At 48.1% G+C, this 14,524-nt stretch overlaps 1 protein-coding gene across 1 annotated transcript; it reads right to left on the reverse strand.

Moving 5' to 3' along the window:
* Window positions 1–798: 798 nt before the first annotated feature.
* On the reverse strand, window positions 799–14,022 carry RGCC (regulator of cell cycle). Its single transcript, XM_079903268.1, has 5 exons — window positions 13,778–14,022; window positions 13,047–13,232; window positions 4,298–4,405; window positions 2,477–2,539; window positions 799–1,184 (listed from the first exon to the last, which is right to left on the reverse strand). Exons 1-5 carry the CDS (start codon window positions 13,824–13,826, stop codon window positions 1,177–1,179), a joined length of 414 nt encoding a protein of 137 aa, XP_079759394.1. The 5' UTR covers window positions 13,827–14,022; the 3' UTR covers window positions 799–1,176.
* Between the last annotated feature and the right edge of the window lie 502 nt (window positions 14,023–14,524).

A 14,524-nucleotide genomic window follows, 5' to 3' on the forward strand; every position in this document is an offset into this window, starting at 1 on the left:
AATAGTTGCACAATGCCCTGAAAAACAGATCAAATTAGTAGTTAGCTTTTGAAAATATAAATAAAATTATAAGTACTTATGCTTTGGATTTGTGTTCTACAGGAACATAAGGATTGGAGTTTTTTAATAACTTGATTCTGATTATCAAAGTAATGCCTGGTTATTTTAGATGTTTTAAGGATAGAAAAGCATAGCTAAGAAAAGTATGGACTCTCCTGTTTTTTATGCCTCTCCCCGTCCTCCACAGAAGGCAGGTGCAGGGTTGGGGGGGTGGTCACTGGCCTCTACAGGCGAAGCCCACTTTATGGGAGACCTTGCATCTGGACCCTCCGGCTCCACTGAAGCCACCTGGATGTTAGCATAGAAGCCAGCACATCAAATCTTCCTCAGCACACGGATTTTATGAGAGCACCATCATTTATAAGTCCTCCAGCTGCCCCAACTTGCCCTGGATTTTGAGTACACCTGGTATTTCCCCTAATTGAAGGAAAGAACCCGTGGCACCTAAGAAAGGAGGAGAATGGAGATAGAAGAGAAACCCAACTTTCATTAAAACTGCAACCCTCAAATTAAAATTTCCCACCAATCGTATGCCAGTGTTTCCCTTTAGAGCCCCGAATGAACTGCAAAGTAACACTTCCTCTCGTTTACCATCCTAGTGCCTAGTGCAATGCGGCAGCGCCCAGGGTCCATGTTAGAAGTCAAGCGGCGTGTTATTTCCACTTGAATACTAGCTGGATGGACATATATTGAAAGAAATCAAGAGAGAAAAAAAAGGAAAGCTTACAAAAGACAGACTTCCAGTTCAAACTTTATTTGCATACAAAAATATATTATAATGGGAAAAGCATAGTACTGTCTCCAACTATATATAATTAATTACAAATATTTTCATAAAAGCACTTTAAATTACAGAAAAGCTATGTTTTAAGAGGAAATACAACATTAGCATGAGTCATCTGTTCTAATACGCTGCAAGCGGGTAAACAAAGTCAATTTCTAACTTGCCCAGAGATGAGCCCAAAGGCATTTTTAGGACAAGAATGAGAATGGCCTGGTGGTAGATGAGCAGCATCTCTGGCCCCTCCAGCAGCAAATTCTGTGGCTGATTTTATCAGGTCCTCAGAGCTCTCTGCAGCTTCTCCCTTACGATGAAAGGCCCCAGAGCTTCTCGCTTCACATACCTGTCAACAGGAGACAGAGAAGGTGATCCACTCACAAAAGCCAACAATTCCTATGCTTAGCCAGAGCACACCTCTCAGACAGGCATCAAAGCACCAAACTTAACGGCAGGCTTCCCACGTAGTATATGTCTGATTAACTGGTATGACTGGTAGCCTGCTGCAATTTCCATGAAGTCCACAGGCAGGTCACGTGGGTCTAATATAAACTGTGCTGCAATTACAAATCATCTCTGTCAAAACAGTCTTCTGATGGAGGATGGTACAGCACATAAGAAAACGGGCAACAAAATCTTCCAGTAAACAGAAACGGCACAAGAACTTTCCACCTAATACTTAGGTCTGTCTGAAACCATGTTTAAGAACAGAGTTCTTTTTAAATAACCGGTTTTGGATCTATTTTTTCAGATTCTACCCAGCTATTTAGCAGAGTATAGCGTAAAATATTTCTTAAGGAAAATCAACTCTTTCATTGTAAAATGAAAGGGGCTAGGATGCGATTCTCCAGGCCTGTTCTGTGACCGAACAAGGCCCCCCAAGGGTAGAGTTGCTGAAACTGTCATCCGGGAAACTCTAGCTGATCCTTCCGGCTCTTGCAATCCTGTTCTTTGGAAATAGACGGGGTGGACTGGTTCTCAGGGTCCCTTCTTCTAGGCGCCCCCGTAGCAGTGATGATCCAACATCCTCAGGTCTCAAAATTTTTGGTCACGGAAAATGGGGTGCCGTTAGTGTAACTGCCAGTGGGAAACAAGGTACTGCGTACTTAATCCAGTTCTTTTAGTAACTGGCGTGGGTCTTTGGTTTCAGGATCGCCCCAAGCCAATTCTCTCTTTGGAGACCCAACCCTCTAGAAGTCAGACCTCACCAGACCCCTGACCTAACTTGTGAAAGTTTCTCTGGCCCCTGAGATGGAACCCCCTGGCTTGTCAGTGTAATGCTTGACGGTCAATAGGCTGATTCTTTTTTCTGAAAAGCCTGGCAGGCCACCATGCTCGTAAGGCTCCAATCTTGCTCTAACTACTAGTTTACTCTCCATTTCTCAGACAAAATGCCATTGTTTGCTGGTGGTCAGTTCTCACTGTTTGGAAAGGCACACGGTCTACTTCAATGTAAGCTTACCCTCAGAATTTCTTTCTGAGCCACTAGGGTCCTGTTTCTGAGCCTAACGAAGCCTTATGATGTAACTTCCTGCCCCAGGCAAGCTGGTAAACATTACAGCACTTTATCAGAGGTGCTGGTTGGGTTTTCTGTTTGATTTTATTTATTTTTTTTTTTACTACCAGGCATGTACTCACTTGCTAAGGTTCTGTCGAGATCAGCAATAAAGTCTTCTAGCTCTTTCGTGTCTCCTAGTTTGGCTGAAAAACAAGAGTTGGGGCTCAGTTTCCATATCCAAGACAGCTGATGACTCCGACTTTTCCAGAATTATGCGACCCCATCTCTTTGTCTTCAAAGACTTTATTAAAGAGTGTCCTGTACCAACCCTAAGTGGCTGCTCCAGGGTTTACTTATAGTCAACTCGGAAACTTATTCTGAAGATTAGCCTAAATGTTTCTTTCTGGTTTTTGTAGTTCATCACCCACCCCCATACCCCACCCCTATCCCAGCAACCTGGAAGAAGTATCTCCCTTCGCTACCTTAAAAGTTGGAAGATGTGGGGAGACAGGGACAGGGAAGGAAGATTAAAAGTTTGAACTTTTTGATTGTGTAGGATTTGAGTTAGTCAAAATATTCGGGGAGCACGGCACTGTGTGGAATGGACACCCAGATTTCCTAATTCCTGCTAAACTTCTCCCCTGACGCAATTTTGTTCATGCTATCACTCCAGGGCAATGCTTCAGCCCTCATGGTACCTCCAGGATGGAATGAACTAAGCACTACAGTTCCGTGTCAAAATGGTACAGAGAAGGCGACAGGAAGCTCCTGGGTCTAGACAGCCTCATCCCATCCAGGTGCCAGCACAGAGTAACAAGTCCTCATTATGATTTTGTTCCCTCTATATCCTGAGACATGTACTTCTTTCTGTGTATCTTACTTTTTTCTCTAGAGTTCATCATTCATGCCCTCTCTGAATGCACTACTGGATATTTTTATTAATTAGCCCCCGCTGGCCACAAATAGCTCATTGTTCTTAGCTCTTAAAGTCAATTTGCCACTAGGGCTTTCTTCTCCTCTTTAATTTCTACCTCTTGAGGATCAGGTAACAAATCAGGGCACATTTTAAGCCACTTTCTAGACTGTTCTGTCTCTCTCAATTCAATAGATCCATTACAGATGAAGGGCTGGACAACGGCAGAGTCCCCTGTGGCTGCTAACATTGTTATGTTGAGAAGAGAATTTTAAAATGTCCTTTTGAAAAAGGGGGAAATTCTGTCTTCATGCCAGAGGGAGAAAATGATGGAATCTTCATATTTCTTTTTAACTATGTTCCACTTTTATTGCATTCTGCAACTATTTTCAGCAAGTATAATGTTTCTTAAGGGAAAAAAACTGCTTTTGTTTTCAAAAGGGCAGTTGCCCAATATAAAAGAACATTCAGCTCTCTGGCTGGAGACACTTTACTAGTTCCAAAATATAAGAAACTGCTCATGCGTCTTTAAAAACCTTCTCGGCCTATTAATATCACAGTAGAGGCAGGATGGAGCTGCCATTCTGAATTATGTTAGATCATTACTTGTTTCTTAATGATGACCCCATTTAATTGCTAAATTGGTCATCTGAAAGCATTAGTTAAAGAGTTAATGCAAGAAAAAGAACCCAACTTTCTGCAAAGCCTAACTGCTGAGTTTCACATTCTAGAACCAGGCACTGTCATTTGACACTGTCTTGATGACACCACAAGACAGAAAGCAAAGTCCAGAGTCTAAACGTCTTTTCTCCCTGTGACTTTGGTTTCCTGCCCCCCAGTTATCTGATTTCACTTTCACGCTGATCAAAATCCTGAGAAATAACAAAGTCCATTCCATGCTGTACTATACTAAGATACTGGTCTTCTCTATTTGTTTTGCACATTTGGGAAAGATCGGTTAGGGGGAAGGGGGAAGAAAGAAGAGGCTGAGAAGCAGGAGGAGGGAGGAAGGAAGCAAAAACACTCACAATCCAACTAATGAACTTACCTTTCCGAGGAGGGACAGCGGGAGAGAGCAGAGCTGGAGTGCTGTCTGTTGGAGAATTCAGTTTTTCATCACTGAAGCTGAAGCTGTTCCTATAAAGTGAATCTGCACCTTTCAGGAAAGAGAACGTAACTCATTAGAAACGATTTTCAGTCTTATGGTCTATTGCCAACCAACAGTTTATCTCCCAAAGGAGCAAAGTTATAAAGAAAATAGGCTGGTTTCCAGATTTTATATTTATGCCCCCAAATGAGTTGAGGCAGGAGAGTGTGCCTGTATATGTGTGTATGTGTCTTCAATCAGGCACACCAAAGGCCCTTGCTTCCCTAAAAAAAAGAAGCGGGTGACAGGATCATCATGACCAAACCAGCCTCCTTTGTGACAAACCGGAGCCCACTGCCCAGTGGGTGTCTAACTGACAGCTAAGCCAATGCTTGGCCAATGAGGGCGAGGGGCTTCCCTTGGGATTTGAGACATAAGGAACCATCTTTCCTGAAAAATGTCCCTTCTGCCCTCTGAACCCCCTAAAATACAAAGACAAGGTTGGATCCCATGACTTGATAATCCTCCCTGCCTGCTCATGAGAGAGTCTTTGTCATGGTTTTCCTGAGCTCCTACATTCTGGGGATAAGCTAGAGGGTCAAAGATAAAGATTTCTTCTCCCACAGGTTGTCTATTACAGTTTGGGTGATTTGCTGCCTACATTGTCATACCCTCAAAGACCAGAGCAAGAGCAAGGCAAGGTCCCAGAAGCAGGGCTGAGCTGAGTTAAGGAAACCAGCCCAGCTACTAAGTATTCAGATGCCCTTGAGAAGATAATGTCTCTGGGCCTCAGTTTACCCATCCATAAAATGGGAAGCTGGACTAAATAATCCTTAAAGTCCCTTCCAGCTCTGAAGTTCTGAGATTCTATTTCTCTAAGTTCTGCCAAGGGGGAGGAAACCAACCCACGGCCAGCCAGCTGTGTGGCTGTGACAGAGAAAGGAACTGCTGGCTGAGCTGCACTAACTCAAAGGCTCAAAGGAAGACCCAGCGGCGGAAGCAGGATGTGGCCTCTGAGGTCACAAAGGAACAGCCTTCCCAGTTAAAACAAAACACAAAGCTAGGCACGGCTGTAGCAGAGATGAGTTCTGGGAAGGCTGTTCGGGTGAGAGAGGGTGGCTGAACCATGAGGACCTGGTCAGGCTCCCTGTCCTCCTTGGGATTCGCTCAGTTTCATCCAATCACCTCCAGCTCAGGAAGATGCAAAACCACCTTTCTTTGGTCCCCTTAACTCAAAATGAACAGGACTAAGTTACAAAAGACATGCCCAGGGCTTCCCTGGTGGCGCAGTGGTTGAGAGTCCGCCTGCCAATGCAGGGGACACGGGTTCGTGCCCCGGTCCGGGAGGATCCCACATGCCACGGAGCGGCTGGGCCCGTGAGCCATGGCCGCTGAGCCTGCGCGTCCGGAGCCTGTGCTCCGCAACGCGAGAGGCCGCAACAGTGAGAGGCCCGCATACCGCAAAAAAAAAAAAAAAAAAGACATGCCCAGAATAAAAAAGGGTTTTCAGAAGCAGAGGTTTCTGGTCCTAGGAGAATTCCTCTTCATCCCTAAAGACTGCTCCAAGTTCCTGGAGCAGTTCCTGAGGCCTCCTTCCTGGTCCTCCCACCCTCCCCTGACCAGGTGGCCCCAGGGCCATCTTGTCTTCCTGGCCGACACACCCATCGCATTCAGTTTTCCAAACATGCCCAGCCCTCACAGTCGATTCTTCCTTCTTAGGTCCAGCCCGGGTCACCTAAAAGGACAACAACCCTTTTTCAAGGCTTTGATGATGAACACCTACTGAGATCTGAAACACCAAACCTTACCCTTACATTTCCCCAGAAATTACTTCCCAGAATAGTGGTCCTTTGAGAAGAACTTTGTGATCAACGAACTCTAAGAAACACCAAGCACCCCTGGAGAGTCCTCTGATGTAACCCCACTTTAATGTGCCAGAGGCATCTTGTGATAAAGAAACAGACTCAGGGACTTCCCTGGCGGTCCAGTGGTTAAGAATCCGCCTTCCAATGCAGGGGACACAGGTTCGATCCCTGGTCGGGGAACTAAGATCCCACATGATATGGGACAACTAAACCTGTGCGCTCTAGAGCCCGCGAGCCACAACGAAGAGACCAGGCGCCGCAACAAAAGATCCAGCATGCCGCAACTAAGACCCAACTCAGCCAAACAAATGAATAAATAAATATTAAAAAAAAAAAAAGAAAGAAAAGAAACCAGCTCAGCCCTATTTCCCCTGGTTTACTTGCCCTTGGGACACTTTTTCGGTGGCACCTCTATTGATATTTCTCAAGACGCTTGTACTCAGTGGAACTGAACGTGGGAAGCCCTTCTGCTCGCTTGTCAGCTGGGCCGCCCTCTGCAGCAGTCTGGATTTTCTCAAGGGGAGGCCTTTTCCCTACGCACAGGAAAGTGGTCACGCCCAACGCAGACCTACCGCGTCTCGTTACTGCTTGTCGCCACGTCAGAGTCAGGAGAATCGCCCCCAAATAGAACCCGAGAGACTTGCGGGGAAAAGATGAGGTAAGACTGAGGGGGCAGGAAAACCACAGAGGGCCCTGGGGAAGCAGGCCTCGTGCCCAGACTCGTGAGCCAGGAGAAAGGAGTATGAGGCCTCTGGAACGTCATCCTTGGCTCCAAAGGACACCTGAGAGCATCACCCCCAACCCTGGCCCAGAGTGCTGAACCCAGGACTCGCTGGCAGCACCCCTGGTCTCAGTCTCACCACCACACCCTGCACCGCAGGCCCTTCTCCTGACTTGGGACTTCACCTCTGTTCTGCCCCGACTCTCCATCAATTTTACGTCCATGTACACTCATCCCTTGGGAGGGGGCAAACACACACACCCACACACCCACACACACACACAATCTCAGCACCAGTTCACTGCTACACTTTGACGTCTCTCTATTCCCATGAGTTCCAGTGCACAGTCTGGGCCCAACCTGACTCCAGGCTCCAGAGTGTTCAACCATCAAAAGGAAATGAACCCCAGCACCCCTGAGCCAAACTTCCCCACAGTTGAGTTCCACCCTGTGTTCATAACTGCTCTACACGTCATTCCCAAAAACAACGACCAGGACAACCGCAGGAGCTCCAGAAGCTGCCACCCTGGAGATGGGTGGCACCGAGGCCGTGTGAAAGCTGTGTGACCCTGTGCAAGTCACTTCATCTCTGAGCCTTAGTTTCTTCTCTTGCGAAAGGGGAATCAGTAAGCCAGGCGCTCCATGTGATACCTATGGTTTTCATTGCTTTTATTCTGTTTTCCCAACAAAATGGAGGAGGACACACTCAGGAGAAGAAAGGTCACCCCAGAGAGTAAGAAGACTCAAGATTCTGGGGCCAGGCTTCTTCCACTTCTTCCGATAAATTCCTAAGAGAAAATTTATCTTCAGAGGTGTCCTAGAACAAACCTTCCAAGAACAAACCCACAGACACGGAAGTACCCCAAGCTCTAGACTTCTCTTTACCCTTTATCCAATAAAATTTCAGTCCACGGACTTACAGTGAACAAGATTTCATGCTAGGTGTATATTAAAAGGGAAGCAAAGCCTGACTTCCTGTTCTTTTCATTCCCCTAGAACTCTATTTCTTGAGTTCTAGAAATAACAGCTCATTAGTCTGATAAAGGACAGGAATGTGTCACAGGCTGATAGCATACTAATGTATTGCTGCCCCACCCAATATTAGGTGTTGCCATTAACAGGGGTTCAAGGGACACATAACACTGATGATTTGGGGAACCGCGGCAGGTGGCAAGACCAGATATTTTAGGGCCTTACAACATCTACTGCTATCAGCTCTAAAGCCCCATCAGAAATGTCCTCGGCCAGTCAAGTTGGTGCGCTGAAGCCAGGAACCGCGAATTCAGGGACCAAGTTTTCTAAGACATCATCAAAAGCAATGTGAACATATTAAATATGCAAACATCTAACTGCAGGAGCGCCAGCAGAGCTTGGGAAACTCAGCTACAAAAACAGAGGCTTGTTTAAAAGGTAGACGTGCTTTTTTCGTTTGGGGGTGGAGAGAAAGGTAATTTGGGGTTGGCACCAGCGTGTGCTACTCCAGAGGAAAGGGAAACCACAGACAGTAACCCTGGCCCAGAGCTCCTGTAAATATAGAACAATCCCACACATTTCAGGCAAGCAAACCACAGTAATTAACTGAGAAAAAGAAAGCCTTGGACCTGTTTCCCTTTTGCCACAGGGAATGGTATGCGGGTGTTGGGGGCAGTGGGTTGAATCTCCCCCTCAAAAATCTAAATTCCAACAGCCTCCCTGAAAGTGGGATGAAATAAGAAAACGTTTCTCAGTTTCAGCACTATCGCCCCCGCTTCCCTTCTGAGACTGCTCAGTCCCTCTAGATACCCCTCCAGGTGTCAGCCAGTGACACCTGTCACCTGCCTGGAATTCCTAACACACACGGGGACACCCTGAGGGCTCCTAACTCCTCAGTCTCTCCCGCCTTGAACAAGTTCAAGTTCTGGTCTCAGTGGCTCTTAGGCCAGATCAGCCAATAGGCTACCTGTCATGCATGCCCCCCGCCAGGGGCCATACAGTCCCCTCTCCCAGGGCCAAGCTAGAATAGTCGAGGCAAAGAAATACAGACATTCTAGGTCCTGCACATGCTAAAGAAGCCAGTTCCTCATTCCCTACAATGGCCCTGCAAAATCATAATAGCCCCAGCATACGGAGTAGACTTCAGACATTTTCTGTTAAGTAGCAAAACACTTCCCCGCTCAAAGGAAAAAGGAAACTCCAATCCGTCAAAGATAGAAGTTTGCATCACCTTTTAAAGTTCCAGTTAATATTAGAAACTTCTTATAAAATCAATCGGTGGAATCATAAATTAACACATTGGTTAAAATTTAGTATCTGATGAGTTAAAATGTCATTAAACACATTTCAGAAGTCATGCTGTGCGCTTACGGTTTTGAAAATACTGAAAAAACAACAGATTTTTCAAAATACGTTCAAACCAAAGATGTGCACAATGCCTGAAGCACGTCTGAGTATCGCGTTTGAACCTCGCTGCCGTCCTAACTGTGCAGCCCTTTTACGCCAAAGTTGAAACTGCTCTCATGAAAGTGCCTGGTGTTACCTGTTGGAACCTAGATCTAGAAGAAAGAAACAAAAGGAACTATTTTCATCAACCCCCATTTGAATGCCACCCCTAATGTGAAGTTGTCTTGCCACTGTTATTTTGGTCCTCTTCACGTCTTAGAAGGATTCCCAGTACGTGGAAACAGGAAAGAGTATTTCCTTATTAAATATCCGTTCTTCTCTCCTATCTAAGTAACTTGCTTCTCTGGGTGAAAGAAGGAATGTCTACTTTTTCTCCTTTGGATGCAAGCAAGCGAAATATTTTTTAATTGAAGTGCAGTTGATTTACAATATTGTATTAGTTTCAGGTATACAGCAAAGTGATTCATATATATATATATATATACACATACATACATATATTCTTTTTTTATTCTTTTCCATTATAGATTATTACAAGATACTGAATATAGCTCCCTGTGTTATATAATAAATCCTTGTTGTTTATCTATTTTATATATAGTAGTATGTAGCTGTTAATCCCATACTCCTAATTTATCCCTCGCCCCACTTCCCCTTTGGTAAGCATAAGTTTGTTTTCTATGTCTGTGAGTCTGTTTCTGTTTTGTAAATAAGTTCGTTTGTACTACTTTTTAGATTCCACATATAAGTGATATCATATAATATTTGTCTTTCTCATCTTTTTTTTGTTTGTTTTGAGAGAAAAGGAAGGGTTCTTCAAAAACCAGGAATGCAGTAGGTACATCTTCAGAGTGATGGAGCTGTAAAAGGTAGAGTGAAAAACCAAGGTCCCAAGGGTTTAGAGCTTCATACATAACATTTTCACACAAGACGCTGGCTCAAATGTCTCTGACCTATGTGACATAGCGTGACATGTGCATTTTATTATTTTCTTAAAAGCATCAAACAGAACAAATATTTTCTTCCTCCTCATGAGCTTATGGATGTTTCTAACATCATCATTAAATAGCATTCTTTCCATTTCACAGCTAGAGAAAATGAGGCCCACTCCTCATGCAGGGCCCTAACAGAGCTCAGCCTGGGCTCCACAGACCCGGCCAGGTGACCACTGCCTTGAAGAGACACCTTCAAACACAACCACCATTGATAAGCAGGCACATGATCCCTGTCCAGTGAGACATCAAGTCTATCCCGGAGGACCTGGTTCACATACCAGCCAACCATCCATGGTGACAGAGCAAGGCCTTAGAGAGAGAGACAGCCCAACTGGTTCCACTATTTTATCAGAAAAAAGGAGACAACAGTGCCTACGTTCCAGGACTGTAGCAGAGATCATATGAGATAACACATTTAAAGCAAAGCAAAGAGACCATTAATGGTTAGAGGTAATAAACAATAATAGTAATCATAGAAAGAGCCTGGCAAAAGAGAGCTGCTCTTCCACGCACCACAACTACTGAAACCCACGCGCTGTAGGGCCCGCGTGCCGCAACTACTAAGCCTGTGCACCTAGAGCTCGCGCTATGCAATAAGAGAAGCCACCGCAATGAGAAGCCCACGCACCGCAAGGAAGAGCAGACCCTGCTCGCCGCAACTAGAGAAAGCCTGCGTGCAGCGACGAAGACCCAATGCAGCCAAAAAATAAATTAAAAAAAAAGAGAGAGAGAGCTGCTCTTATTATGATCATCCTGGTATGTCTCCCCTTTGGTGGGCTAAATTTCAGTAGGATTCACGTCTCTCAAATATTCTCTTCCACAGAAAAGCATTAAACAGACAAATGAGTACAACAAATGTCTGTGATCCATTCTTAGCGGCAATTAAGACACATCTTATGCGTCCTTAAGAAATCACTATCTAGATACACACTGCTTCTGCCAGGACTATTTCTAACCTGCCTCGTGGAGGCCAAACGTCATCTGAGCCTTCTTTACACCCTCCCATTTACCTCTCTAACCACCAAACTAAGGGTTAGTTTAACAGTTAACAACAAAAGCAGAAAACAAAGTACACACACATACCCTAAGAAAAACTACAGACTATTCCAAATATCTCCCCCCAAACTGTTAAGAATGTGTTTCGAGTGCCTTTTCTTTGAGGCCTCTGAAAACAGATCCCAGATCTGAAACCCTACCCAGAGGGAGTTGCAATCACCCATGAATGGGTGAGCTCAGACCGTATTCTAGCCAAATGCAGCTGTGGTTTAGAAAGGAGCTGTTCTTTGCAAGGCAGCGGCACCGGACAGACTGTGCCAGCTTTCTTTCCCACGGGGGAGAGAATTTGTACTTGATGAATAACTTGCTCCATGCCCCAGTAGAAGGAGACATATTTAAGTTTGGCTACAGACATGGAGACAAATTTCAAAATTTTTTAGACTTCTCTTTGAAATTGAAAATAAGCCGTCTGGTCATTAGCAACAAAGTCCAAACATACTGAACGGAAAATTAACAGCATACGATTCCATTCCCTTTCACCTCAAAAGCTGCAATTATTTCTAACGCTTGGGCAGGGCTGCCAAGAAAAGTCAAGCTGGAACTCAAGTTTCTGACTCAAAGCCTGAACTGGGTGGCGAGTGTCCTTTATTCCTTTTCAGAAGGACAGCTCATGTGTAAGCCTAGGACTGTATCTTTGCCCTGTAACAAGGGGGAGCTTCGGATTTCAAAAGAAGGGAATCACAAGGAAAGGTCATTGTTTTTATTTCCAGAGTCAAGGACAACAAAGGGAGTGACATTCACGCTTGTATCCCATCTAGGGAATGAAGCCTTAAGAATTACCCAGAAATGTTTAAAATTCACTTTGAAAAATAGGAAGTAATCCAGGTTGGATAAAACACCAGTCACATAATACTGAAAAGTCACCCGATTTACCATTTGACGCCTGAAAAGGTATCCAAAATCCTATCGGGACATTCGAGTTCCTGGAAAAAAATGGTCTCTCTTTGTAACAAGGTTGTTTAGGACAGAGAGACGCGGGGGGTAGTCTTCACTATGAGCAAAGTCACCAGAAAGCAGCTCTGGGCCCATCTGCTCTCTGCCCACCCCCAACTGGGTGGGGAGTCAGAGACAGCCGTCCACGTGATGGACCTGCTTGAAGGATGAGGGACACTTTTTAATACTTGAACTCAGCAGTGCCAGGGATTCTTTCAAAACTTCGGGCAGTGTAGCAACAAGTCTGGGAGCTCAGGGCCAGAAGAAAGTGCAAGAAGTGTTTCAAAAATCTAAGAACGGGAGCTTATGAAATCTTTCCTGGTTTCACAAATATGTCCATATTGTGCCCTCCCATGCGCCCCGACCCCATGCCTGTAGCACTTGCTCCACAGCCTCTGAAGATACTGCTGAGAGGGGAAAGAAGGGGAAAGGAGAGGAGGTCGGGGAGCCGCGGGAAGGCCTGGCTGGGGTCCCAGGAGTCCTACCGCTTCGACCCTCCTGCGACCTGACACCTGCCGGAGGCAGGTAGACCAGCCTGCCCTCCAAGAGCCTTCCCGAGACCATCCTCAGAGGTCTTGCCCCCGCCGGGCCTGCAGCCCCGGAGACGCCTTAGAGTCTTAGAGACCGCGCTGAGCTTTGGGGCTATAACCCCGCCCGGCCCCGATAAGCAAACTGAGCCCCGAGCCCAGAGCGCTCCTCCGCGGGCCGGGTACGGGGAGTCCCCAGGGCTCCGGCACCTTCCCCGGCGGGGCCACACTTACTCTCCGAGTCGCTGAAGCCGCTGCTGTCGCTGACGCTGGCGCTGCTCCGCCGCTTCATGCGCTCCAGGTGCTCTTCGTAGTGGAAGTGGCGCTCGTGGAAGGGCGACGCGAAGTCGGCCAGCACCGCATCAAACTCGCACAGCGCGTCGCTCAGGTCCCCCGCGTCGGCCGAGTCCAAGGCCGGGGCTGGGGAGGGACGGCGGGCTCAGGTGAGGGTGGGGTGGGGCGGCCGTCCCACCCCGGGCCCGGCAGGGGCCGCACGGTTCCCAAGGATCGCTAACTAACGCTGACCGCGCGCTGGCCCGGGGACAGCCCGGCTGTCGCTGCCCGTTGCTCGCTGTTATCTTTTAATACTCACCACCACCCCCTGAAGTGCGCCTTGGTGTCGCGCCCGTTTTCGAGATAAAGAAAGTGAGCCTCGACCCGGGGAAGTTGCAGGCCAAAGGTCACGCATCTTAGTGACACAGCCGAACTCTTTCCCACGCGCTGTCGGGGACTCTTCCCCGCGTTCGCTCCCCGGGGGCGCGTGTGAACCGGGTGGCGGTGGGAGGACTGAGTCAGGATGCGCCCGTGACGTGTCGGGCTCGGACCCCCAGCCCCGCGTGGGGAGGAGGCTGAACCCGCCCCGGGGCAGAGTCCCGACGGTGAGCCTGGGGGAGGGATGAAACGAGACGACGCGGGATTCCGCTTCTTTCGCGCAAGGCCCCGGCTTTAAGGAGACCCCCACTCACTTGCGGCCGCGGCGGCCGCCGGGCTGCCCTGCACGGCTGGCGGCTTCATGGGCGGGCTAGGCCCGGCGCGCGTCGGGGGGTCCTGCGAGGTCTGGGCGCGGGATCGTGCAGGCGCTCCCGCTGAGGCCGTCCGTCCCCTCTCCTCGTCCCGTTCTGCCTGTCCCCTAGTCCGGCTGCGCTCCCGCCGCGCAGCTGCCTGCGCCGTCCGCCCGCCAGATCTTTCCCAGGCCGCAGCCACCAGCAGTCCCAAGGTCTTATAGCCCCGGGCGGGGGCGGGCCGGGGCGGGGCCACGGGAGCCTGGCCGCCGGGTCTGTCCCTGTCGCTGCGCCAGAGACGCCCCTGTCCCCCAGGCACCGCCCTCGCCACGCGCCCGCTGGGGAACCGCAGTGACGCGGAGTCGCCGGAGCCCAGGTTACAGCCCCAAATATTTACCCGCCGCCTTCCCCGCGCGCCCTGACAACGCGCCCCACGAAAGTAGCTTTGGCGACACCAAGGCCCCAAAGGGTTTAGGGCTGGTGTTCGGCTGATTCCCGCCCTGTGCCCTGAAGCTCCACGAACCTCAGTTTCCTCATCTGTGAAATGGAAATGCTGAGCCTCCTGGGTTTGTTGCGAAGAATAAAGTAGGCGAAAGCCGTGGAAGACCCAGACCCATATGGGAGCCGCAGAGGGAGTCTCCCGCGCGTCTCCTCCCCATTGCCCCCAAGGGACTTGAGGGTTGCAGGCGGACAGAGTAGAGAGGGTAGGGG

Source organism: Stenella coeruleoalba (genome assembly GCF_951394435.1).
Source record: "Stenella coeruleoalba genome assembly, chromosome: 18".
NCBI lineage: Eukaryota > Metazoa > Chordata > Mammalia > Artiodactyla > Delphinidae > Stenella > Stenella coeruleoalba.